We start from the raw sequence: 27,265 nt of genomic DNA on the forward strand, positions 1-27,265 counted from the left end.
GGACACTACTGACAGAGTGAAAAGACAAACCATGGAATGGGAGAATGTATTTGCAAAGCATATAGCTGACAAGGAATTAATATCCAGACTATATAAAGAACTACAACTCAACAACAAAAACCCAAAGAACCGAATTAAAAAAGGGCAAAGGACTTGAATAGACATTTCTCCAAAGAAGATCTACAAACAACCACGAAACATATGAAAAGAGGCTCAACATCACTAAACCTTAGGGAAGTGCAAATCAAAATCACAATGAGATACCACCTCACACCCCCTAGAATAACTACTATTTTTAAAAAAAACAAAAGGAAATTAAGTGTTGGCAAGGATGTAGAGAAACAGGAGCCTTTGTGCACTGTTGGTGGGAATGTAAAATGGTGCCGCCACTATGGAAACAGTATGGAGGTTCCTCAGCAAGTTTCAACATAGAATGACCGTATGACCCAGCAATTCCACTCCTGGGTATATCCCCAAAGGAACTGAAAGCAGGGACCAAACAGATACTTGTACACATACTTATGTTCACAGCAGCACTACTCACAAGAGCCGAAAGGTGGAAACAACCCAAATGTCCGTTGCCAGATGATGGATTAAAAAAATGGAATGTTATTTACACACAATGGAGTATTATTCAATATTACATACAACGTAATATCATTCAGCCTTAAAAAGGAAGGAAATTCTGACACAGGCTCCAACATGGATGAACCTTGAAGACATTATGCTGAATGAAATAAGCCAGACACAGAAGGATAAATACTGTATGATTCCACTTCTATGAGGTCCCTAGAATAGGCAACTTCATAGAGACAGAAAGTATTGATACAAGAGCTGTTACAGGGACAGAGGGGAGGGAGGAATGGAGTTATCATTTAGTAGTTAAGCTCCTGCTTGGGATGGTGAAAATGTCTCGAAATAGGTAGCCGTGACTGTTGCATAACATTATGAATGTACTTAACGCCACTGAATTGTACAATTAAAAGTAGTTAAAATGGTAAACTTCACCACAATTTTAAAAATTGGGTTATTATCATGCAGACAAATTGGTAACTAATTCAGCAATTCAATTAGGATATAGATAATGCCAAATTCCAATTTCACTGTTACTGTAAAGAAACCAAGCCTTCATTTAGGGTTTTTCTAATTAAGAGGTTATTAATTTCGGGTCTCCTGGGGACTCCGGGGTATGTGACTGCATCCTAGAACTGTCAGTGAACATGTGTAAGGGGCACTGTTCTGAGAAGTTCCAAAGGTTTCATCAGGTTCTCTATTCAGTCTTTAAGTAATCAAATCATTCATTTCAGACAGTAAATGGCTACCATTCTAAAACTAATTCTTCAGTGCTTAGTTGTTACTTGACGGAGTAACTTTTTAATTACTTGAAATGAATATCAGAACTGTGCACAACTAGCTTATAACTGGCCAACGGTAACGACAGAACATCCAAGTATCAAACCGATTTCCTCGGGCACAGTCTCAAAGACGTGTTGGTTGCTGCACGGCGCACCTGCCGCCGGGCCCAGACCTGCGGCCTCGGTGCTCCGCCCACCCCTAGTTCTCACCTGCAAGCACCACATCGGCAGGCGACCATGGTTCAGGTTCACGCGCGCATGACAGCCCAGCTCTGACCCTGTGCCTCTACTTACCCAGATAAAAAATTAATAGGTAATAACAAGCATACTTGAAAACATCCCATGACATACAAATGACGTCCCTACACTATTCAGAATAAAAGGTCAAATGTTGGCCTAAGCCTCCTGGGTTCATCAGAAAGCCACGTGCCCCATTACCTTCAGCTGGGTCTCCGTGGGAGTCGGCGCCAGGAAGGGCGGCTGCCCCACCAGCATCTCGAAGAGAATCACGCCAACACTCCACCAGTCGCAGAGCTGGGTGTATCCTGAAAGACAGCGTCACTCAGCTCCCACCCCGCACACACCCTCCTCACACACCCTGAGAGAACCGGCTCACGTCGGGGGGAAGCTCCAGGTGGCGCACAGGTGACGTCACCACCCCACCTGACGGCGCGCGTGTGATGTCACGGCCTCCCGCACGTGTCGGCGCACACGTGATGTCACCGTCTCCGCACCCGGCGGCGCACGCGTGACGTCACCGCCTCCGGCATGCGGGGCTCAGAACAGTCTGCGAGAAAAACGCTGCCAGGGCGTCCACGGTCTCCACGTGGGAGAAGCGTGGTCACGAGCATTTTCTTATTTTCCACCATTAGTCTGTGATAAACACAGGATGCTCTTGTAATAAAAGGTTTTTAATTTTAAAAGATTACTGTTATTGTTAGTAACAATACTAACCAGAATTTTAGGTTCTTAAAGAACACGAACAGACGCAAGTTAAAATCATAGAAACTAAAAAGCAGAAATTCTGTGACCTGAGGTCAGGTGAGACCAGTGATGAGGCTTCCCGGGGAGGCTTCCTGGGGAGGTTTTGGGAGAACCGGGGGGAGGAAACTGGCAAAGGGAACGGCTGCCACCTGTCGCGCCCCTTGGGGGCACCGAGGGAGCCAGGCCCCCCCGCAGGGCTCCGGCGGCCCGGTGCTCGGGCAGGGCGGCCTCGTGGAGGCTGCGGAGCAGGCTGATCTTTGATTTTGTCCCACATCCCAGTCCGAGCCCCGCTCCGGTCCTGCTGTCACCGAATTCTTGCTAAGTGTGACCTGCAGCCCCTGCCCGTCTGGCCCCGGAGGCTCTGCTGGGCTGCTGCGAACGGGGGATTGGGGGAGACGGGTGTCCTCCCCCGCAGGCCAGCACCCACCCCTCCCTCTTTGAAAGGAGGGGGAGGGAGAGCTTTACTGGGCAGGGAGGTTAATACTCTAACCTCTCGAGGAACTGCTGTTACACGTGAGGCGGTGAGAGGCTAGTAACCCGCACTGGGTCACACAGCTCACGGAGAACACGGGTGAGGACAGAGGGTCCTGGCTCCAATGACTGGAAACAACACGTGAGAACAGACAGGCCACTGCTCTCTGGGTTCATCAAATGGAATCAGATGAACAAACGCGGGCGCTGCGGGCCCTGCAGCTGACTGTCAGAGATGCCTCTCGTGCTCGGCCAGGCGCCCACTGGATGGGACGGAGCACTGCTGTCCCCAGATCTTACCTTGAAGGTGCTTCTGGACCTGCGGCGGAGAACTGGAGGACACAGTGTTTGTATCCTCACACCCGTTGACCAGTGAAGGTGGTTGACCCAGGTAGGACCCCCCCGCATCCCTCCCCCCAAGTCCTGTCTATCACAGGACTCTGTCAAAACCAGTTCTGGAGCGACTCCTCTGGGCTCCAGGGAGCAAGCCAACCTTGCACCCGGCCTGTCACTTCCAGCCTGAGGAGGGGCAAGTGGAGACGGGCCAGAAGCAAAGGCAGCTCCCAAACAGAGGGACACACACTGGAGGCTGTGTTTGCTAAGGGAAGAATCCAGCTCTCGGGCTCCCGTGAGCACAGACACAGTGGGGACACTTCGAGTCTCTGAAAGCTGGGGCTCGGGACCCTCAGAGGTCACTGGCTTGGGTGCAGGGCAGAAGCACGCACCTTTTCGGAGGAGCACTTCTGGGGCGATGTAATTTGGGGTCCCAACCAGGGAATGAGCCAGACACCGCTGATGCTGCCTCCGCGCCCTCTGCTCCAGGGTCTTGAGCTGGTCTCCACAGCGGCAATTAGACACGTCGTCCCAGAGGTCGCTGGGCTCCATGCTGTCCTGCCTGGTGTGACTCCCTTTCACCCAGGAAGCGAGCCGAGGAGAGAAGAGAATGAAAAAGTTAATTTTCACTCTTCAACAATGCAACAAATCCATAGCTTCAAAAGGAAAAGTAATCCAACCCAGCTCCTGACACAGTGAGAGAAAGGTTACTCCCGCCATCTCGCAGGTGGCTGAGGTCCTGGGCCTCACACCCAAGCTGTGAGGTGCACTCCTGTGCCAACACGGGAAGCATGGAGGAGGCGGCCGCAGGGGCTGTGCCCTGTGCTGGGTGACAGTGCAGGGCCAGTGAGAAAGGCTCAGGGACTGTAGGATGGTGGCCCCAGAGCCTCTCAGGCCCGTCTCAAAGGCTAACACCACCTGTTTGATAGACATGTTTTAAGACGGGCATGGAAAAGAGTGAGAGGATTTAGAAAATACGAACACAAATGACTTCAGTGCCAAAAAATGGGAATGAACAAAATGATTTAGGACTAGTTTTGAGTTAAAAAACAGAAGCCTGAGGGCTTCCCTGGTGGCGCAGTGGTTGAGAGTCCGCCTGCCGATGCAGGGGACACGGGTTTGTGCCCCGGTCCGGGAAGATCCCACATGCCGCGGAGCAGCTGGGCCCGTGAGCCATGGCCGCTGAGCCTGCGCGTCCGGAGCCTGTGCTCCGCAGCGGGAGAGGCCACAGCAGTGAGAGGCCCGCGTACCGCAAAAAAAAAAACAAGAAGCCTGAGCTATAGAGTATTAAAATCACTAATATAAAAATTCAAGCCATAGATAAGATAATGACCAGCTGTTTCTGACTTTTCCAGGTAGCAGGACCACAGGAGGTGGAGTTAAGCTGGATCCACAGCCAGGTCTGTGCCTGCAGGTAGACTCAGGGTGGCTGTGAGAGAGGGCTCCTTGGGAGGCTGGGAGGCTTGTGTTTTAAGGCTTGTTTTAATAGGGCAGAGTGATGGCCCCTCAGCAAGGCCCCATGAGACGCTATGGCCTACTGTCCTAAAAACGTATTAGTAAAATTTGAAGCCACTAACTTACAAAAAAAACCACCTCACACGTCATTCGACTTCTTCAGGGAGAAAAGGATGTCACGCCAAATTATAAAATCACCCGGTGACAGCTGCGCCCCAGGAGGGGAAGGAAAGGCCTGAGGCGGTACCTTTCTGGTAGTATTTGGAGTTGTGCGTCCACCTGAACCCAGTGCAGAGGCCAAAGTCTGTCAGCTTGATATGGCCGTCGAGATCTATGAGAATGTTGTCTGGCTTGATGTCGCGGTGGATGAAGCCCATCTTGTGCACGCTCTCGATGGCCAGTGTCAGCTCCGCGATGTAGAAGCGGGCCAGGTGCTCGGGGAACACCTCCATGCGGATGAGCAGGCTCATCATGTCGCCGCCCGGGATGTAGTCCATGACGAAGTACAGGCTGTCCTTGTCCTGGAAGGAGTAGTAGAGCTTGACCACCCACTCGTTGTCTGCTTCCGCCAGGATGTCCCTCTCGGCCTTCACGTGGGCCACCTGGTTGCGATTCAGGACGTCCTTCTTCCTCAGCGTCTTCATGGCGTACAGGGCGTGCGTGTCCACCTTGCAGGCCAGGCACACTTCCCCGAAGGCGCCGACGCCCAGGGTCTTCACCTTCACGAACATGGACTTGTCCATCTTGGCCCTCTTGAGCCTGTTGTAATTGGACTCCTTCTGGTAGAGGATCTTCCTCATCTGCTCCTGTTCAGCTTCACAGAGCCCGGCCTGTGCAGGAGGAAACAGGGGAGGGTCACCCTGGGGGAGCCCAGGGGGAAGGGGTGGGGGACGGGGGTGGGGAAGAGGCCCCAGAACGCAGGGGACCCCAACTGATCTGTGGAAACCAGGGTGCAGAAGAATGGGGCCAGACACTACAAGCGAGAAAATAACTCTTTGTTCTTTACATCCACACAGAGTCGCAGATCTGGAATCGAAAGGGAAGACATAATAACAGGGACTTTTTTCTCCAGGTGACCTTAGGCTCTAAAAACTACAGGAAACTTATATTAATCAAAATCTGGGGGAAAGGGAACCACAAAATTCCTGGAGCTCTAAGAGCAATGTAATAATTTAATAATAGTTCAGGGGAAAATGGGAAAACAAACAAAGTCAACGAAAATGGGACAGCGGGAAGGGCACAAATCTTATTTTTAGAATTTGCAGTTACTGGCTCTGTGTGATTTAAATTGACCATAGCATTTTAATCTAAATAATTTCATTAATAATTACCTTTTCTGACAGTTTAGTGCCAACTAGGGTATATTTCAAACCTTATTTTCTAACTATAGACTTAAGAAATAGATGAATCACTACTAGATATATTTGTCTTTATAAATCCCACAATTTCAATGTATAAAACCTCAAACCTTTCTACTCTTTCAAAATGTTTCCTTAGCAGTTAGAAAAACTTGGTGGATTTGTGCACTAGTAAGGACACACCATAAAAACCAATGTGTTCATTTACGCGCCGGCACGTCAGGCAGAGCCCATCCCCTCCCGAGAGCGAGGGAGAAGGGGAACGCAACGTGCAAGACTTCTCCAGGTGGGACCCCCGGTACCAGCCCCCCTCCCCAGGAGACCACCGGCCTGGAGGGGAGGTGCGTGAAGCAGAAGCAAGAAGGGACCCGCGGCGACCCCACGACCCACCTTGGCCATCTCCTGCTCCAGCTGCAGCCTGCGAGCCACCTTCTGCTGGTAGGTCTTCAGCACGTTCTCCACATGCTGCTCCATAAAGAACTTGAAGGCGGAGGGCGAGTAGCTCTTGATGCGCGACTCCCGCTTCTCCTCGTCGCGGCAGCCCCTGCGCACGGGCACCGGGGACGTCTGGATCTGCTTGCGGTCCTTGCCCGCCTTCTCCCCTTTGGCGCCCCTGGGGCTCCTGGGGCTCCCGTCGGGGGGCTCGGCGGCCCGGCTGCCCCGGAGGCCCTGCTGCAGCCCCGCGCACAGGCCGTCCACGTCGTACTGCTCGGCGCGGCCCTGCGGCCGCAGCAGGTGCCGGGGGTAGGGCGGGGGCCGGCCCCGCGCCTCGGCGCCCCCCGGGGCGGGGGGATGCTCGTCCTGGGGCTCCAGGCCCTCGAGCGCGGGGCCCGGCGGCGGCACCCAGGCGGGGTGCGAAGGCCCCACGGCCGTCTGGGGCTCGGGCCTCATCACCCGCACGCTCTTCACCGCGTGCAGGATGTGCGCGGCCGTCACGGCCGTGATGGCGTTGGGGGAGGGCGCGGCCGCCGCCTGGTGGCCGTTGAAGGAGCCGGTCCTGCTGGGGCCCGGCTTCTGCAGCGAGTCCCGCCGGGCCAGGCCGGCGCTCGGCCACTGCGGCGCGGGGGGCGCGCTCGGCTCGAACCGCTCGGCGCCGAGGCCGGTCCGGGAGGGGGTGGCCAGGCCCGGCGGGGGGCTGTCGCCAGCGAACACGGCGCCCCGGGGGCCCCCCGCGTGCACCGGGTGGGGCTGCTTGGGGTGCGGGTGGGGCGCGTACGCAGCGGCGCCGCCCGGGGGCGGGAACGCGAGGCCGGGCTGCACCTGCACCTGCACGGCCGGGCCCTTGGCGGCCAGGCCCGCGTACCCACCGATCTCCGGCGGAGTCTTGCTCTGGAAGGAGGGGCTGCGCTGGACGCCGTAGGCCAGGGGCTCCCCGGGCACCAGTAGGGGGGCCCTGTAGTGCGGGCCCTGCAGCGGGGGCGCCGGGCCCCCGGGGCCGGGGAGGCTCATCCCGGCGGCCTCCCCGGCGGCGGCATAGCCCTTGGGTGGGTGCGGACGGCAGTGGGGCCCAACGGCGGCGAAGAGGAAGTCCGGGTACTGGCGGGGCGCCTCGTCCAGGGCAGCGGGGCCCTCGAAGGCCGGCCCGCTCACCTGGCCGTAGGGCGGGAAAGGGTCACCTGCTCCTTCGAAGCTCGGCCTCCGCGGCACAGAGGCTGGCGCCAGGCCTTTTCCTGCAGAGGAGGGAACGGGAGGCTGACGCCGCGGCACGGCTACTCCGCGGCCGAAGGCCTGGGAAGGCCCCTGACGCCAGTGACGGCCGCGTGGGCGGCGCCGGGCTCCCAGTCCAAAGGCCGTGCCCTGCCTGTCCGAGGACGACCCCGCGGAGGACCTGGCCGAGCCCTGACCCTCTGCAGCTGTGCTTCCAGCAGAAGCCACGGCAAATGACACTGTGTTCTCAGGCTAAGATGATGCATCAGAAAGACCACGAGCAAGGCAGGTGCGGGGTCATCAGAGAGTGGGCGCTGCCTCCTGAGGGGCTGGGCTGCAACACAGACCCCGGGACCCTCAGAGTCTGGACACGGTGGCCAGTGAGGCACTGTTTAAGGGAACTCCTCAGTCAAGAAGAAGACAGAAACCTGTGTCCTCTTCACAAAGAAGATACGGCTACAAAGCCCGTGCAATTTCCCCCTCAGCAGATGAACTGGGCTTATCCAAGGTCTCCCACAAAACAGGGAACACTCCTGTTCAATATCCTGAATCCCTTACTACACCCAAGGACCTCAGGTCCCCAAATGGGCCCCATCTGCTCTACCAGCAAACAGAAACATTCAGTGACAGGCAGCAAGGCCAGACACCTGGTGCTGGGGCCTCTGGCCCTCCCCAGGGGCACCAGGGGGCCTTCCCAAACCCTGCCCAAGGTGTCCAGCTCTGGAGGAACCTGCCACTGGGCAGCCTGCTCTCAGAGGCCACAGAGTGGGAAACGGTGTGTTTCAGAATCAATGAAATAAGCCTCCCCCACAAGCCCAAGAGAAAGCAGAAAGAACCTGCGGGGGTTGCCTCATTTTAATATCCAGTGAATTTTCCGCTCTTTCATAAGCAAAACAAATCCACAAACCCAGCAAGTAGGAGGCACCCAGCTCAGTGTCATATCTGCCACCCGCCGTCCCCGCCCTCGGGCGACCGTCAGGATGGCCCCTGCCCGCAGCCCCCAGCGTGCTCACCTGGGGAGGTCTGCTTGACGACCCGCACAATCTGCTCCTTGCCCGGCTCCAGGTAACCCATCTTACTGATGAACTCCAGGGCGGCCTCGATGCTGCGGCTGCCGGTCTGCTTGAGGGCCCTGCCCGCCATCTCCTGGGGGTGGGGTGGACACAGAGACATCAGTGGGGGCCTGGGTGCGCGTGCCCTCGACACGAAGCCTCCAGGACTGCCTTCCCGCCCTGCGCCCGGCTCCAAGCCAGCACCACTGGGGACGTGTCCTCAGTCGCCGATGACAACCTCGCTGACCCCCAGACCACGACGATGGGCTTGGAAGACCGTACGTCCTGCTCCCGCTAGAAAACTTCTGTGACTGGACTGAAATTCCCATCTAGCCTGTGGAAGTCAGAGAACTGGCCTTCCCCAGCCCAGGCTTCCTGGGGGAGGGACCCCTGCCCCGAGGGGAGACCTGCACATCTGCTGTTTATGGTGCCCTGTGCCCATGCGGGTGGCGGTGGGCGAGAGAGGACGTCAGCCCAGGACAGGCCCCAGCACTGCTGGCGGGATGAGCACCGGGGAAGAGGGCCGGAGGACGGAGAGGGACCAGGGACTGATCACAGGCCAGACGGAGGCACAGCCGGCTCTTCACGGACAGCTGGGATTCAGGCAGCAGGAGGGCTCAGTGGAGGAAAGGTATTCTTGGCAGCAGGTGGTACAGTCAGAGCAGGGGCCTGGTGGGGGAAGAACGGGGAGGCGGGAGAGGACAGTGGGGAGGCACCACAGACCGGGCCGCCTACCTGAAGGCAGTCGCGGGAGCTTTCCAAGCAGGGTCGGGGTCAGTGAGAGGATGGGCCAGGGGCAGAGCTGCAGAACCCGTGGTCGGGTGCTCAGGCCGGAGGGGGAGGGCTGCGAGGGCTGTGGCCCAGGTGCCCTGGGCCAGCTCTGCAGAGCTGAGGGCAGACAGGGAAGCCAGCCTTCAAGGATGGAACCGGGAGGGGCAGCGAGAGGGGATTCTGTGGACAGACAGGGGTCTTCTGAAGGTGGAGGGGTGGGTGGGCAAGGAGGAGGGAACTGCAAATGCAGGAAGTGGGTGGTGACCGGAGGGGAGGGGTCTCAGAGCAGCAAGGGTGGGAGAGCCCTGACAGAGACTGCTGTAGCTTGGACAGGAGAGGAGAAGGCAGTGAGCAGGCAGCAGGACCCCAGGTCCCCAGGGGACAGAGGCCGGTCAGCAAAGAGCCACGGCAGAAACCCAGGAGATGCCCCGGACCCTGAGGACGGATGAGCCGCTCTCCCCGCCTGCCGGGCCAGGGGCTTTTCAAGGCTAACAGAGTGGACCTGTCCCCGCGCTTGTGTGTCTGCCCGTCTGTTAGGACTGCGACAGCCTGGGGGCCTGACCCTCCTGTGGCTCAGGGCTGCGCCCACCCACCTAACACAGGGACGGGAAGGACTCTGGTGCTTCACATCCACTGATTGTGTACATAATATTAACCTCCATCCTGGCCGGGCCCCACGGGGTGGCTGGACAAAGCGCGCACGCGGCCGTGACCTGTGCCTGTGTCCTCGGGGATTCGGGAGAGAAGAGGCAGGAAGAGCCCCGCCCGTGAGCCAAGGGCTGGGGGGGAGGCGGCCTCTGGGGGAAGCAGCGGAAGGGACGGCTCGCGAGGCTGGGCAGCGGTGGCCAGAGCTGCCTTGGGATCGAAGGAAAGGACACGAGCTGGGGGAGAGCCAGCCCCCTGCGGACAGCGCCTATCTGCTGTGTCTGGGACGGGACCGAAGCCTTGGCTTCTTTGGGGTGACCGGCTGCACGTGTGCGTCGCTTCAGACCGGCTACGTGTCAAGGAAACGGCGACTCTGAGGACCAACCACGTCAGACAGTGTGTGTTCAACTCCCTGCTGCACACTGGCCTCAGCCTCAAGATTCCAACCTTCCCAACGCTTCGCTTCCAGTCGAGGAACTTAACCAGCAAGAACACCGGGAGGCAACCACAGGTACCGACGTGCTCACAGGGCTGCTTCGAATTGCACAACCGACCAACTAACCATATGCCCATCACACACCCGACCACGCTAATGAGCCCTCCTGTCTACTAAACAACCCAGTCAGGCAGTCTTGCCCTTGCCGTCTGTCCCTTCCACCAAATTTAGCAAGTGTGCAGTTTCCATACAGTATCTCTCAGAGACACCACTAGACACATATGTATAGGCGTGCTTTAAAAACTGCGGGAAGGGACTTCCCTGGTGCTCCAGTGGGTAAGACTCTGCACTCCCAATGCAGGGGGCCCGGGTTCGATCCCTGGTCAGGGAACTAGATCCCGCACGCATGCCGCAACTAAGACCTGGCACAGCCAAAATAAATATAAGTAAGTAAATAAATAAATACTAAAAACCCCACACACTGCAGGAAACTCGGGATCATTTTTAAACCCATCAGGAATCACAACCCTGCCTTGCCTCCACCCCCCAGGCAGCAGGACACCGTTTCTGTGACTCCAGTGCCCAGATGTCAGGCCAGCAGCGTGGTGTGCCGCTGTAAGAGCGGTGCCCAGGGACGCCCACACACTGCCCCTGAGCTCCGCCCCAGCTGGACAGCACGCTTGCCCCCGGGGCCTTCGGGAGCCCGGTGAGCAGGGGCCCAGGGTCTGCACGGCTGCCCCCGCGCCACCCCCTTGCCCCTCGGCTTCTAGACCCACGTCCCCTCCCCCCTGCCCTCCCTCGCTCCACCGGCCGAGCTGCCGAGCTGCCCGGCTTGAAAGTCCAGAGCCCGGGGGCAGGGCAGCTCCTCACGGCAGTTTCCCGGCGCTTCCAAGAGCCTGAAGGGCGGGTGGCTGGCTGTGAAGGAGAAGGAAAGGACGACCCAGCCTGCCTGGGGCCGGAGCCAGAGACGCAGGCCCCCACGGAGCGAGTGGATCCCGCGCCAGTCCGACACACCCGGTACCCGCGCGGTTCCCGGAGAAGGAGAAGAGAAAACTAAAGCCAGGAAAACCCGCAAGGGGCCTCTGGATCTGAACTGTGAGTGGGTGACGAGAAGATGAGGCACAAGTCCAGCTCAAGGCCCTACAGCAAGGCCGCGGGGCAGGGCGCCCACTGAGTGCTTCCGAGGAAAAAGATGTTTTTTAGAGTAACTTATAGGTAGGGAATGAAGAAGAAATTTGGGCTAAAATTAAACAAGCATGGAAAATGCTCAACCTTACCAAGGATCAAAGAAACACTTTTAATAAAATAGCGTTTTATATTGAATTGTTAACACCAAAACAAAATAGTTATAAAGGCAAATGGCTGGTGAAACTCTTCACAGTCACATATTTTTGGTCCTTTGAGGTGACTATTTGTTAACAAGTACCAAAAGTTATTAAACGTGCGCCCTGATTTAATAATTTTACTTCCTAAAATTCTCAGGCCAATTTAAAAGAATCCTATTTTAAAAGTCAACTTGCATAAAGATGTTTGTCCGAATTAGATATAATACAATAAATCAGCCCCTGAAAACAGAAGGGTGTAGGGCAGGAGCAGAAAGGGCTTAAATAATCCAATGAGAGAATGATTATGTTCATTATAATTAAAGTATTCCCTGGGATACACTTCATGCAGCCCAAAAATACTTGCTATGGCCAAATTCTCTTAATGGAGAAGCACTAAGCATCTAATATTCTTCTCTACAGAGTACACAGCAGTGAACAAAATGTGCGACTTCCAATAGCGTAAACAACATGAAGAAACAGTGACGTGCAAAATGTGTCTGAGCATCGTCCACAAACAAGGGCTTGATCAGAACACGAGGAAAACAAGTTTGACAGTTCTATGTTGAAATATGCAATGCTTTCTTCTTGTTAAAGAGCGTAAGATGATGAGAATACTTATGCGTATGTCCAGTTCCGTTATAATAAAGCTGCCGGTGTTATCCAGCTACATAGGTGTGGGCAGATGACAGAAATCCTCCAGATCACAGCTGAGTCCAGTGAGAGGGCAAGATGTCACAGGGTCATCCCAGCGCTCCCTTCAGCTATAAGGTTCCACGATTTCAAGGGATGTTTGCTAAACCATTAAGGATTTCACTGTTGGCACTATCGAGATAGGTGAGCGGAGGTGTGACCCACTCCAGGGAAACTACCAAAATCCCCTGAGTTTACACACACACACACACACACACAGGAGATGAGAACGTTATCATAATGTTGATTACTGGTGTGATTAGTGAAGTCTGAGAACCTAAATAACGTCTTTAGTTCAGTCTATCCAGCGGGTTATTCCAGTTGTCCTACTATGAGCCCAATCATCAAATACCTACTTTGCTTCCATTTATCATAATTTGGCTACACCGTCAGCAGGAAGTACTGCTTTCTACATGCTCCTGCAACTGCACAGGCCCTTAAATAAGTATTTTACTTGGGTTACTATTTAACTACAAAACCGTTCTTACATCTTCGTGGGATTTGTTCTTAAAGGAACACTACACTCCTGGATATGCCTATTACGATAACTTAGGTCCAACCTTTTTGAAAAAAACACTCCCATTTTTGTCAATAATGAAAAGCCATAGAGAAATAGAATATAACATACAAAAACACTTAGCCGTGTTCCAGGAAAGGGTAGGGAACCAGTTTTAACAGCACATGTGCTGCCCAGGGTCAGGGCCTCCTGAGGACGGTCAGCGGCATGAACCTGCCCGTGGACACAGTGGGCCCGCCGCTGGGCTCAGGGAACAGGCTCTGCCGGGCCTCCCCAGCATGGCCGCCCCCCGTGCTCTGGCAGGAACCCCCTGACCGCACCCTCACCGGCACATGCCTGCTTTTAGGGAGGCCGACAGGTCCTCTAACACCTGGCTTGCACAAGTCACGCAATAAATAGGCACACACACAAAACCACAAAATCTCTAGGACAGTCTCTTCTGCCCCAGGAAACAAGGAAGGAGCCAGACCGTCCCTGCCAGGGACAGACGAGCCCTGGCGTTCTGAGTTCTGAGGGAACCAAGGAGCCCGTGGCAGAGAGCACAGGGGTGGGCGGTGCGGGCCCCTCAGAAGTCAGGTTCCATGGGGGAGCTGGTCACCACCAGCCAGAGAGCCTGGCGACGCGAGTGGGTAGAGGTCCGTGGTGGCCCAACACGAAGAACCGGATGCGGAGTTAGAGACAGGCGCGTTCAAAGCCTGAGCCGAGGATGCCAGACACAGGGTGCAGCTGCGGGTGGGCAGAGCTCCGAAGAAAAGGCCTCAGGCAGAGAAAGTCTGGGGACAACACAGCCTCACTGGATGTCTGAACTGGGGCACGTGGTGCGACGGGGCCCAGGGCCAGCCTTCCTGCTCCCCCGCTGGGCAGGGCCCCGGCTCCTTTCAGAGCAGGATCGGAGGTCGGGACAAGGGTTCAGAAGGAAGGGCTTGCCAAGCTCCAAGCTCTGCACACTTGGTTCTGAACTGCACTGTGGGCTCTACAGGGTAGAGAGAAGACACCGGGAGAGGGCAGGCCCAAGAGCCTCCGGCCACTGTCCTCCGGGGCTGGGAGGGGAATCAAGGGGGGCTTAATGGGCAGCTGCGGCTCGCACTCTTGTTGGGAACTCTGTCGTCAGAGGCACAAGGTTTTCACGAAGGAAAGGATTCGGTTTCTGTCTCAGCCCACGATGCCGGACGACGAAGCTGGAGGTGGCAGTCCAGTGCGTGAGCAGCGGGACCCTGGGCCCAGGGGATGGGGGCGGGGGCTGCCCACCGCCTGGTACCTGCGGACACAAGACGGAGCCACGAAGGCCAGACCTGCACCGCGAATGGGCGTCAGGACGCCGGGAGATGGACCAGCCGGCAGAGCTCAGGCGCCAGCGGCTCAGCGTGATTCTGGAAGAAGAGATTCTTCATCGGCTACAAGCCCGCCTCGGCTCCTGAAATTCAGTGGCCTGAGTGTGTGGGGAGAGGCTTCCCGTGCAGACAAGGGCCACCGTCAACTTCTGCCATTCAGACGTCTCACCCACAGACGGCACACGGGCCTCCCCACCGAGCATCCTTCGTCACAGACCTTCAGCTCCTTTCTGAGCTTTCAATGAGTAGCTGCTCTTCTCCTGTGTCCTGTAGCCCTCCGCACGGCCTCCGTCCCACTTTGCTGGGGACCGTCAGCCCACAGGCATCAAAGGGAAGGGACGTCTAATGCAGAGTTCAGGGAGCTCTCCTCTCTGTGGTTTTTTTTTAAATGTTATCAAGTAAACGGGGCCATCTAGAAAGCTGTGGGCTCATTTAAGAAGGAAGACAGTCTTCTGCTACTTCTACACCCTTGAAAGATACAGTGAAATTTACAAAAATGTTTAATTATGAAATATGGTACTGAAGACAAACTCCCCAGCTAGATTTTATGTAATTTTCAGAAAAAGTTAGGGAGTTCCCTGGTGGCCTAGTGGTTAGGATTCCAGGCTTTCACTGTCGTAGCCCGGGTTCAATCCGTGGTTGGAGAACTCAGATCCCGCAAGCCTCACGCGGCCCAAAACAAAACCAAACAAACAGAAAAAACCCCAAAACAAAAAAAAATCTATTAAAAAGAAAAAAAAAAGCAAAGAAAAAGTTACAGTGTAACCTTGAAATGGACACACACTGGGGAGCTCCGCACACAGGCACGTAGCTGCTATGCAGGCCCCCTTCTGGCCGACTCCACCCCGTGGTTCCGAAACCCTTTAAACTGGGACTTCCCTGGTGGTCCAGTGGGTAAGACTCCACGCTCCCAGTGCAGGGGGCCTGGCTTCGATCCCTGGTCGGGGAACTAGATCCCACGCGCGTGCCGCGACTAAGACCCGGGGCAACCAAATAAATAAATAAATATTTTTTAAAAAACACGTTTGAAATCCTTTAAACTGTTTTCAGGGTTGAAATGGATGTTGACCCCAGTGTGAAAGCCCATCGAGTAGGCCGGGACAAGGACGCTGGCTTTTACCCTGATCGAGGCAGGAAGCCACCTAGCGTTTGGAGCACGAGATCCGACTTCTGTTTTAAAAGGGTCCCCTGGCTGCGCTGTGGAGAGCACAGTCTAAGGGGGATGAGGGAGGTTAAGGGGCCGGCGTGACTGTGCAGACGCACCGACTGTCCAGGTCCCCACGGACTCCTGCTGGGTTCCTGCGAGGGCCCTCGCAGCCCACAGGGAGCTCAGCTCCTCTCGTGCTGCAGACCAGCCTTTGGGAGGGTCTCTTGAGTGGAGGCGCAGCCTCGTGGACCCTGTTGGTGGGAGGACTCGGGACTGAGGCAGAGAGGGAGCGGGAGCTGTGCACGAGTCTCCGAGTCTTGGAATCGCCCTAAAATGTAGGTGCTTGTATTTTATCAAAATCAGGAGACTGGGACTTCCCTGCTGGTCCAGTAGCTGGACGCTGCTGGTCCAGACTCTGAGTTCCCAATGCAGGGGATCCAGGTTCAATCACTAGTCGGGGAGCTAGATCCCGCGTGCCGCAACTAAAGATCCCACACGCGGCAAGGAAGATCCCTCATGCCACAACTAAGACCCGGCGAAGCCAAATAAATAAATAAAATATCTTTTAAAAAATCAGTAGACTGAGGCTCAGAATGAGTCATCATTTCCCAAGTTCACACAGTCAGTGGTAAAGTCAGAACTCAAAACCCAAAGAGTCAAAACAAGTCCAACATGACCAGTAATCAGAGGCTGCATTTTTTAAAATAAGGGACCATCTCACACTCATTAGATGGACAAGTGTTTAAAATACCTGACACCACCAAGTGTCGGCTAGGACAGGGAAGACCGCCCCGCAGAGGCCGAGGACGAGATGCTGACCTGTAAACCACACAGAACACTGTGACAGCATCTGGTAAAGTCAGGGATGCTCACATCCTGTGACCCACACACCCCACTTCCGGAGAAAGTCCCCACGTGTCACAAGAAGACACACAGGAGAACACCTGCTGCACTTCTGTCGAGAATGGAAAACTGGAAACGATCTAAACATCCAGTAGTGAGATAACGGAGACGTAAGTGGCGGTGAAATGACAGCAATTACAATGAACGGGAGCCTCGTCCATCAACGTCGATAAACCTCAGAAACATGATGCAGACGGGAAAAGGAAGCTGCAAAATCACATTATACAGGGTTTTAAAAACCTTGTAAAACAATACGGCAGATTGGTTACAGAACGCGTCTGAAGCAACGGCACCGAACACAAATGGGAATGAGGAACCCAGCACGGAGGCACAGAGGAGCTGCTCCATGTGACACAGCGTTTCTCCCAAAGGTCTCTGGAACAAGGTGGGAAAATGTTACATCATTCTCTCTACTTCTATAAACGTTTGAAATATTACATCATCATCAGTCATCACAAGCATGTCTGGCAGGAAGGCCAGCCCCAGTGCTGCCTGCCCACGCGCGGCCTGTGCCCCTTGTCCACAATCCCGCCTGCTCATCCTGAAGTTCTCGGGGCCGGAAGCTGCGTCCTGCTCACGTCTGTGTCCACGGCTTGGCAGACAGGAACTGCTTGGGCGCTCGGAAAGCGATGAACGGACGAAGGAACAGACGTGCAAAAACCCAGCCCTTCCTGCCCTGGCGGCCCCATCTCGTGAGCGCACAGGGGACGGGAAGAGTGCCGTCCCTGCGTGGTCTCCGCCCTGGAGGCTCTAGAGGCGCTGAATCCCACCCCCCTCCGCACCTGCTCCTGCCTCAAACAGCCCCTCCTGTGGCCCAGTGGGTCCCGTCAGGCAGTGAAAGAGTGACCCACTGGCTGTCGCTTATGGGTGACAACATTCAAACAACCTGGGTGCCCCAGAATAGACCGAGGTCTATCATCAATTCACTGGAACGCGACACTTTGTTTTTTTAGACAGTGTGTCGGAGAATAAAATGACACGGGGCAATGCTTGCGATATACTGTAAAGTAAAACAGGCCAAGCACAAAAAGTGGGTCCCAAACACACACACGGGGCTTCGGCTCCTACCTGGTGCGTCAGCGGCCAAATCGCTCTCATCATTTTCCATCCGTGCTCTGACGCGACAGTCACAGCGGAGAAGGGACCTCAGCACGTTTTGGAATAGAGAAGCCAGAGGGAGGGGGTGAGACGCCCAGGAGCAAGCTGTGAGCCCACCGGGCAGGAGAGGATGAGGACCCAGGGTCCCACCCGGCCCGGCCCTCCCCTGGGGACACTGAACCCGAAGCTCTGACCAGAGACTGCAGCCCAGCGAGGGGCCGACGGGCAGCACAGCAGTGAGGCAGAGGGTCAAGGGAGCCACGACACCTCACAGAGCTGAGGGTCTCCCCTCCTCCAGAGACGCCAAGCCCGGCGTGGGCAGCAGTGAGCCCGGCCTCCAGCGCAGCCCCTGCCATCAGCGCTGTGGCCGTCACTCCCAGGTACGAACAGCCTCCAACTCAAACCAAAGCAAACAAACCCAACAGCACACACGATATGACCTCATTCTGTAAATTAAAAAAAAATCACACCAGATACCGACATGTTCGCGGTGGCGCCTCAGAGCGATGGGGGCCTGATGATCTTCCAGAAACGCAGCCAAGTAACCGCCCGGTTCCCTGGTGTTGGGACCCACGACCCCCCCCTCACTTCCTCTCACCTCTTCTTTGGCTGCTGTTTAAAAATATCTGCTTCCTTCTCTCGGCTCTATCGAGACGGGCTTCTAGAGACCGTGCGTGGGTGTCAGCTCCAGCTGCGGGTCAGAACCCGTGTCTTCTCCACCCTCCATGGACACGTGTGACACCACTGCAGGGATGCTCCTCGTTACAGGGAGGCCTGTTTTCTCCAGCTGGTCACGTGCCCACGGGCAGCAGACTAAACACCAGACAATAACCACACAAGTGCTCGGAAGTGCACGATCTCGTTTTCCCTGAGAAAACAGCTATTTTGACACACCTTGGGACAGGCCCGTACAATGGGACGCTCTGCCCTCGGCCAGGAATTTCAAACATCTGGGCCGCTGCAGAGTTAAGAGTTCCAAAGACGACAAGCTTCATCAATACCTGCCGGAGCTCCACTAGGAAATCTTCCAGCCAAACTTTCTACCTAGCAGTGGTCCCACTTTAAAACGATGCTCTTAGAAAATGCCATTAGCACCCTTTCGGAGAGTCGCACGTGCAGGCTGTTGGCAGATTTCTAAAGAAATGAGCAGCAGGAAGGCCTGTGGAGTGAATGTGTGGACAGAGGGCCCTGCATGTAAGCCCCGTCCTGTCCGCCACAATCACCCCGAGAAATGAGTGCCGCCAGCCAAGTGTCAGAGATGCAAAAACCGAGAGAGTAAGATGGATTAGCAGCTTACCCTAAGCCACAGTGATAGCGAGGACCAGGCAGGAAGGAGAGGCGCTCAAAGCACTTGTAGCGGGGCTTCCCTGGTGGCGCAGTGGTTAAGAATCCACCTGCCAATGCAGGGGACACGGGTTCGAGCCCTGGTCCGGGAAGATCCCACATGCCGCGGAGCAACTAAGCCCGTGCGCCACAACTACTGAGCCTGCGCTCTAGCGCCAGAGAGCCACAACTACTGAGCATTTGTGCCACAACTACTGAAGCCCGCGCGCCTAGAGCCCATGCTCCGCAACAAGAGAAGCCACGGCAATGAGAAGCCCACGCATCGCAATGAAGAGTAGACCCCCCACCCCCCCACCCCCGTGAACGAAGACCCAACTCGGACTAAACAAATAAATAAACACACACACACACACAAAAGACTGAAGGTGCTTATCTATCAAAATATTGATGTTAAAAACGTAATCTTATCAGTGGCTGCCTTTCAGAGGTAAGATTTTCAGCTGCTTTCATTTTCATCTACAATGTCTAGAACGTTCTATAACGAACATAAATTACGATTTTGAAAACAATACACCTATAGTAGTCATGAAATTATGAGTTGCCCTTTCCAAGCTGGTGGACATTTCTAGTGCACGAGGTCTGGGCAGGGAGTGGGCGAGGGTTCGACTGCTTTCACTGGCACAACTGACCACTGCCCGACAGAAAGCTAACACGGGCCACAGAGGGACTTTCATTTTCTTGTAGCCACATTTAAGAAGAAAAAGGTAAAAGTGGAATTAGTGTTAATACGTTATTTACCCCCATATCTCTTTCAAGTGCAATCAATATTAAAGGTACAGAGATATCTTACATTCTCTTTTTTGCACGAAGTCCTCCAAATAAGGCGTGTATCAGGCTCAGCGCAGACTTCAACTCAGACGAGTCGCCAGGGTCAGCGCAGGCGCCCCCCATGGGCCGTAAGGGCCTGGGAGCCTCCGCCGGGCCCACAGAGCGCCCACTGCAGAATCCGGAAGGCTGCGGCTGCCCACTGACTGGCCGTCTCATTCTGTTTTGCTTTTTGATTCATGGATTTTTATTTATTTAACAGGTTATTATCAGCTACGTCAGTATTCCTTTACGTCTAAGCTACTATTTACTACTCCCAGTGAGTTCTGCACCGTTCTTGAACTAGAATTCAAGTACACTGACGGAGAAGTTTCTGTTGGTGTCCCGGGGCCAGCACGGGCGCACCTGCGGAACACCATGCAAGGCATCCTCAGGGGGAAGGCGCCCAAGCTGGTGGCAACTTCTTGTTCTGCAAGTGCCTTTCAGCAGGGCCAGTCGGGTGTTCAGCTCTGTCCGTGACGGGACGCACAGCACCCTGAAACCCTGTCTGGTTTCTACTGGCTCGGGATCAAAACTACTGACCTACCCAATCCGGGCCTCGACTGTCCCCGTCAGCATCTAGAATCACGACATGTGAGTGGCCGGCTGATGCACGGAGGGCGGGGCCTCCCACCCTCAGCACGGAGGAAGGACCCCCGCACGATGCTCCAGGCTGGAGGGACGCGGAGCTGCGTGTCCTGCATCCCACCGGTCCTTGTCTGCCGCTCCATCGACCACGGGAGAGCCGGGTTTTAGCTCCCGCGTGGCACCCCTCACCCCATAGAGCCTGAAGCTTTGTCTTCAGGTGTGTTCTCCCTGGTACATCATCTGGACGTACTGGCCCTTTTATTATTGTGTCCCTCTGTCTCAAGCAACACTCACCCTGAAGGGGACTGTCTGATTTCAACGTCGCCACCGCATCTACTTGATGTTTACGGTTTGCAGGGCAGACATTTCCCCCAGACTTTGGCTTTCAGTCTCTTTGTGTCCTTGTAATAGGTGTGCCTTGTAGATGGGACAGAGGTGGGTCTTGCTTTTTTATTCATTTTATTTATTTTTATTTGATTGGGGTGCTTAATCGCTTTACGCGGCGAGTGTAATGATCGCTATGGCTTTATTTAGGTCTGCATTCCTACTGACGCATCTGGCTTTCACTCCGCCACTCCTCCCTCCCCGGCTCCTTCCACGTTAATCAAATGCTGCTTTAGTCGTTCGCTTTAACTCTTCACTGACTCTGTAGCTCTGTCTCCTCCAACTGTGTTTTAGTGATGGCTCTAAAGGCTGCAACATGCATTTTTAACTTACCACCACCTACTTAAATGTTGATTTCTAATTGTGTCAGGAAAAATATAGGACCCTTGCTACAGCTGGCCCGGAGCAATGGGGGTTGGATAGGGGTTTCAACTGCCGACACAGCTGAGAACCCGTGTACAGCTGTACAGTCGGCCGTCCGCACTCACGGTTCCACGTCCGCGGATTCAACCTACCACAGAGTGCGTGGGACACATTTGCTGAAGAAAATCTGTGGATAAGTGGCCCCGTGAAGTTCAAACCCAAGTCGTTCAAGGGTCAGTGGCATCTCCACTTAAGCCCCACCCCCCGGTGCGTGAGCCGCGACAAAGCGAAGCCCCGTTTTATTGAGATCTGACTGTACCTGAAAGTTTTCACCAAATTTGGGAAGTTTTCAGCCATTACTGCTTCAGATGTTTTTCTGTCCCTTCCTCCTTTCAGGGATTCCAGTTCACACACGTCACACATCCTGGACCCCTCGGTATTGTGCCACAGGCCTCTGAGATTCTGTTTACTTCTCTTCAATCTTTTCTATGTTTTTTGCTTGTGTGATGTCCACTGATCCATATTTAATTTCACCGATTCCTTCTACTGTTGTGGGTTCTCAGCTAATTCACTTGCGAAACGTGCCAGGTGGGCCAGCAAATCCCTAAGACCCCGTGTAAGCCACTACGGTTGCCTGGGGGGTCCTGATGGAAACGGGGATTCAGGGAAGGGAGAACGCGGCTCGTGCGGGAACCCACTGCCCAAGGAGGCCACACGATGGACCACGGAAGAAGCGGGCCTTGGCGGGGTGGGATGCAGCTGGGCTGCCGGGGAGGCCCCAGCGGGAGGACGGACAGTGCGTGCGGGGCAGTTACTTGGCCTGGAGGCCGCCGGCGTGTAAGGAGGGGGATACGGCCGGGGCAGGCGGTGTGCCTGGCAACGAGAGAAAGGACGGGGTCGGGTGAGGAAGTGCAGCGGCTCCCAAGGGGGTGGCTGCGGCCGCGTTTCAGGAAAAGGCCACCAGGAGGAATGGGGGTCGGGGGACTTCTCAGGAGAATCTAGGGTAGGGCAGGGTGTTAGCACGGAAAAGACAGAGATGTGAAAGCTACTTAGGAGGAAAAAATTGCAGGCATCGGGGAAAGTATTCATTAAACAATGACTGAAGGAGAGGCTCTGGTCAGGGACAGTCCAAGACAATCTCATTCATTGCAGGAAGGATTGAAAGCGTAAGTGCAATTTAAACACTTGTCAAGAAATGTGGCGATTCAAATAAAAACTATAAAAATGCTCTTATCACTTGTCCTAGTAATTCCATCCCTAAAATTTATTCCCAGGAAATCAGTGAAATCCGTTATGATTCCCGCAGAAGGCTGTTCATCGCCAGCGCTGAGCTGCTCACACGAGGAGGCCGCGAGCCCCGCGTGGTCTGATGCCACGTCAGCCCAGGCACGAGCCCGAAACTCTGCCCCTCGCGGTGGCCAGGCCTCGCTGCAGCCCACCAGTACCTCCTGCTTCCCTCTCCCCTGCCTGGTCACTGGAGCTCCTAACACTTCCGACTTGGTGCTGTCCAACTCAAATAGATTTTTGCTCAAATAAACTCTTAAAATGTTTAATATGCCTCGGTTTACCTTTTAACACCAGCTGTTTACAATAAATTACAGAACATCTGTTTGAACAATGGAATATAACACAGATGTTACAGACAAAAATGTTTATGATGAAATCTTTATCCCTTCACTTCTGAGGGTTTGCACAGTTTCAGGGCCTAGAGGATGGTGATCTCAGAACAAAGCCACCGCTTCACAGGTCTGCAACCTGAAGGGAGAGATGGTTACTGAACGAAATACACACCTACACACATAGAAACAAATTCTGATAAACGCCACGGAGGGAACTTCCACGGTAATGAAAGAACGAAAACAGGGGGTTCCAATTTAGACTGGGGATCAGAAAAGGCTTTTCTGAATCCATGACACTAAGACAAGCCTCCAAAGAGAGAGGGCATCACCCAGGCAAGGGGGGGCTGGAGTTGGGAAGCCTGAGAAGAGGCCACACAGCCGGCGGGGCCAGGGTGCCGACCGCGGGAAAGGGCGGGACCTGAGGCCAAGAACTCGTCCCCGGCACAGTGGGAAGGTTTCCGGAGGGAAAGGACAGGCTCCTTCCTTTCCAGAGTGACCGCTCAGAGGGTTCTGTGCAGGGAACAGATGGGGAGAGGAGCCCTGCGGTCCCGGGCCTGGCGGGAGAGCTGAGCGGGAAGGCGAGCAGGGAGAGAGTCAGCGCGTATATTTCTGCAACAGAAGAACTGGGATCATATTGTACGTGCTGTTTTGTGACCAGCGTTTTTCCACCTGTCACCCTGGGCACATCGCTCCTTGATAACTTCCCTTAATTTCCTTTAACTAGAAAAAAAATTTGGCCACTTTTATACCAAAACGTTCAGAGTGGCCATATGTGGGCTGATACAATTACAGGCAATTTTCATTTTCTCTTTATACTTTTCTGTATTTTCCGAAAGTATGCAATGAACACACGCTACTTTAATGACCTGGGGAAGCCTGGGGGAAGGTACGACACAAAGGTATGATTTGCTAGTGTCTTGTCTAAATCCTATTTAGAAAGGTATAGTTTATCTTTTGGCAGGGCCGAAATTAATTTGAAAATCAAAAAAAAAGAAAAGAAAAAACAGGGGGAAAAGGCAAAGGCTGCTACACCCACAGTCATTGTTAAGACAGTTTCCTGTTACAGGACTGACATTCCTCAACTCAAGTGTTTCTTTTTTCCTCCTGCTCTTATTAATATTTCAGGGCAGTGACAACCCTGAACACTAGTCCCCTTTCCAGAGGAAGAGGAGGAAACATATGAGTCACCTGAATCCCTGCATCTCCCTCATTAGCAAAACCTCGGCCTTCGAGTGAGACCACCGAGGCCACCTGTCACCAGGATGAAGAGATGGCAGCCTCGCGTCAGCGCCCCTCAGGGTCACCCCCTGGCCCTTTCCTGATAACGGCCAGTGAGGCAGAGCTGTGCTTCTGTCTGTTCTAGTGCCTGAGACTTGAGGGACAGTTTAGTGGACCAGCGCCCGGAATCCTCTCTGCAAAGCTTGTGTTTCCCACCATTACTGCTCCTGCCGAATGAGGGGCACAGCCCCATGGCCACGCGGGGCCTCCAGGGCACACGGGGCACACTCGCAGGGCACACTCGCGGGTCCAGCGCCGAGAGGGGCGGCCGACCATGGGCCTACGAGTTAGAAACAACGGACCCCGGGACTCTCCTGTAGGTCCAGTGGTTAAGACTGTGCGCTTCCAGTGCAGGGGACAGGGGTTCGATCCCCGGTCAGGGGATCATGCACATGCCGTGCAGTGCAGCCAAAAAGAAAAAAAGAAGAAACAACGGAGCCTGGCGGTCTGACCAGGGTCGGCTCAAACCCGGAGGCAAGAACCAGGGTTCCTGCAGGAGGTGAGCCGATCCAGACAGGGATGAGGGGAGATGGCATCACCGCCGACACAGTGTGACACGTCCACAGAGCTCCGGCGTGAGCTTGTCCGGGGGAAGGGGGGCTGGGCAAGCGTGGCCGGGGGGAGGAGGGGGGCGAGAGGAGGGGACCAAGTTGCTGAGGAGGAAGCCCCTCCGCAGGCACCGCTGTCCTCCCTCCGCTCAAGCGTGTGTGACAGGCACGTGCGACCACGCTTGCCAGGGTGGGGGGAGCCTGAGTCACTGGGGTCGCAACTGGAGTCCTCTCTGACTGCTGCCACGCGGTCTCAGAACAGCGCGGGGACACACGGTCGCAGCCACCACCAGGGCCTGTCCTTCCACTGTGACGGCAGCACGCCCAGCGCCGCAGCCTCTGCAAAGGACCTGGGTCAAGGAGCACCCTGTGTGGTGGGCTGGGAAACGTGATTCCTCGGCACTTTTCGGCTTGAGGATGCCAAGAATTCTCTCCCTTTTCCTCCTGACCAAGTCACCCCAGTCTACTTGGTGCTGTGCTCGGGTCCCTGACCACTGGCTTTCTTCCTCAGGCCGAATTGGGCATAAGAAATCGATTTGTTTGTTTACATTTCTTCCTACCTGCATTTAGTTAAAGATTTTACTCACTTAAACACATACAATAAAGTGAGGAAAACTGGATTAAGTCAGGATTAGGAAAATTATACCAACAGAGAAATTCGGGACCAGGGGAACATAGCCGCGCCTGGACTCAGCACCGCCCGTGGCAGAGCAAGGAGGGAGGTGGGCAGGGTCAGGCCACAGGCCATCCACTGGGAAAAAGCACGAACAAGTCCCAGGACTCCGGTCTGAAAGAAATTCCTCACCTAAGTCCCCCTCTGGGGACACACCGTGATGCAACACTCAGCTGCTCTAAGGGCCCAGGAGCCATGGGCATCCTTGCTCTCCCAAGGCCCCAGCATAGACTCTGAGGGGCCCCAAGGGCGCCCTACCTGCGCTAACCCGCCACAATGCAGCAGGCGAATACAAGTCAGTGCTTCCGAGAAGCAGCAATGTCACACATATGAACATTGCGGCAACACTGAATCAGCCGTTTCTAAAACTGTCTCAGGAAGAAAAAGAGGGAACACCTGGTAATATGGTCGTTTGGAACCATAAAGATTAAAAGAAAAAGTGAAACTAAATTTTATAAGAAAGATAAAGTAAGAGCTAAATTTAAGTCATCACTTGTGCTAATAAGAGACTACAAAACAGGATGCTCATAATCAAAAACATATCTTTCCAATTCCTTAAATCTATATTTAAAGAACAGCTCCTTCCTTAAGAAATATTAACCTAGTGGCCTCTTTGTTTGCCCTATAGAAATTGTCGTAAGTCTTTAATGATTTACGTGCAAAAGATTTATGAACATTACACCGTTTGACATATACATTATACCATTACACAGTGAACAGTCTTTTACGTTTTCCCAGAAACTGAATCAGAGTCCCAATAAAATGGGGAAAAAAGTGTGTGTGCACATGCAGTAGATGAAACACTGCATATAAAAGTGTGTCATCACCAACAAGGACCTGTAAGACCTTGGGAAAACTGGGAGTTTACTGCCATTCTTATAAATATAGGGCTAAAATGGCATCTAAACTCAAAATATAAGGAAACAAAACTGAACCTAGATTAAAAGGCAATACAACAGGAGGCAAGGGGAAAAGCTGCACAGACAGGAATTCTCTGTACCTGTTACACGGGAATTCTAATCACCTGCTTTATCCAAGACACACAACTGTAGAGGTACTGCTGAGCTTTTCCTCACATTATTTGGGTTCACATAATGACTTTGCAACCAGAATTCTCTGAAAGCAAATGTACCCTCTAACCAGGCCAGAAGAAGTCTGAGTTGGAGGGTCAGACCGAAGGCAGAGTTGTTTTAAGCCACAAAGTAACGCTATGCACCAATCTGCCGGATTATTTCAGGAGCATCAAAAGGGTGAAGGGTCCTTTCTGCCAGCAATTACCATAAATTAAATGCTGATGGGAACTTCCGGGCGTCCCGACCCTTAGTTTCGCCGTGTTGGTTCTGCTACAAACGGCACCAGCTTCGTTATTTCTTGCGCTGTAGTTATCACGCATGGATTTTACCACGAGAGCCCACCTGGATTCTGGATCGTGTGCCCAATTTGTTTGTTTTTATCACAACTGCGAGAACAGCGGCTCTGATTCCCTCTTGTTTGCTAGTGATTTACACAAGGCTTTCAGCTTTGTTATAGGGCTGAGTATCTGCAATGTCACCCACTACTTCCCTGGGACGGCTCCAGCCGATCTTCAAAAGCACAAGTTCTGCTGGTCAGGGGACAGCTTCATGTTTTCACAGAGAGAAAGGCCGTGGCTGTGCTGTCCGCTCGCGCTGCTAACCCTCTGCACCCGCCGTTCACAGCCTGGGCTTCACGAAAGCAGCTCGTTACCCAGGTCAATCCCGGCACATCCCGAAGGGTCAAGGAAGCCCCACAAAACAGCACCGCTAGTTTCCCAAACAGATCATCTGAGAAATCTAAGCTCTCCGGTAAGAAACTATAAGAGGGCTGAGGTAGCTTTTGGAAATAAAAGACGGCGTTGTTTCTCTTTCCTCCCAGTTCCCATGACTGTGAGGCCAGGAGTACGTAGTTACGCTGTTTCTAAGAAACTAGAAGTGCCCAAGCCATCCTGATGCGCTCTGCGCGTGAAATCCTACTCAGTTTGCAGGGCGGCAGACGTGCCTGGTCTATTTCCACGTTCATGCAGCTCTGACGTTCACACGACAGGTGATGATACAGCACTTGCTTTCAGAAGCCGTTTCATAAGACAGCTGCATTTTTACTAGTTACATGTCACGGACACGTTTTTACC

General features: G+C 54.2%; 1 protein-coding gene across 1 annotated transcript in view; it reads right to left on the minus strand.

Annotated features, from left to right (window-relative positions):
- LATS2 (large tumor suppressor kinase 2) overlaps positions 1-27,265 on the minus strand; it is a 41,995-nt gene that overhangs the window by 3,584 nt on the left and 11,146 nt on the right. The window contains exons 3-7 of the mRNA XM_059995607.1: positions 8,617-8,749; positions 6,347-7,626; positions 4,846-5,428; positions 3,536-3,718; positions 1,794-1,900 (exon numbers count right to left, since the gene is read on the minus strand). Coding sequence (XP_059851590.1) covers positions 1,794-1,900; positions 3,536-3,718; positions 4,846-5,428; positions 6,347-7,626; positions 8,617-8,749 — 2,286 coding nt within the window. The remainder of the gene's footprint in view (positions 1-1,793; positions 1,901-3,535; positions 3,719-4,845; positions 5,429-6,346; positions 7,627-8,616; positions 8,750-27,265) is intronic.

This window comes from Delphinus delphis, chromosome 18 (genome assembly GCF_949987515.2).
Source record: "Delphinus delphis chromosome 18, mDelDel1.2, whole genome shotgun sequence".
Lineage (NCBI taxonomy): Eukaryota > Metazoa > Chordata > Mammalia > Artiodactyla > Delphinidae > Delphinus > Delphinus delphis.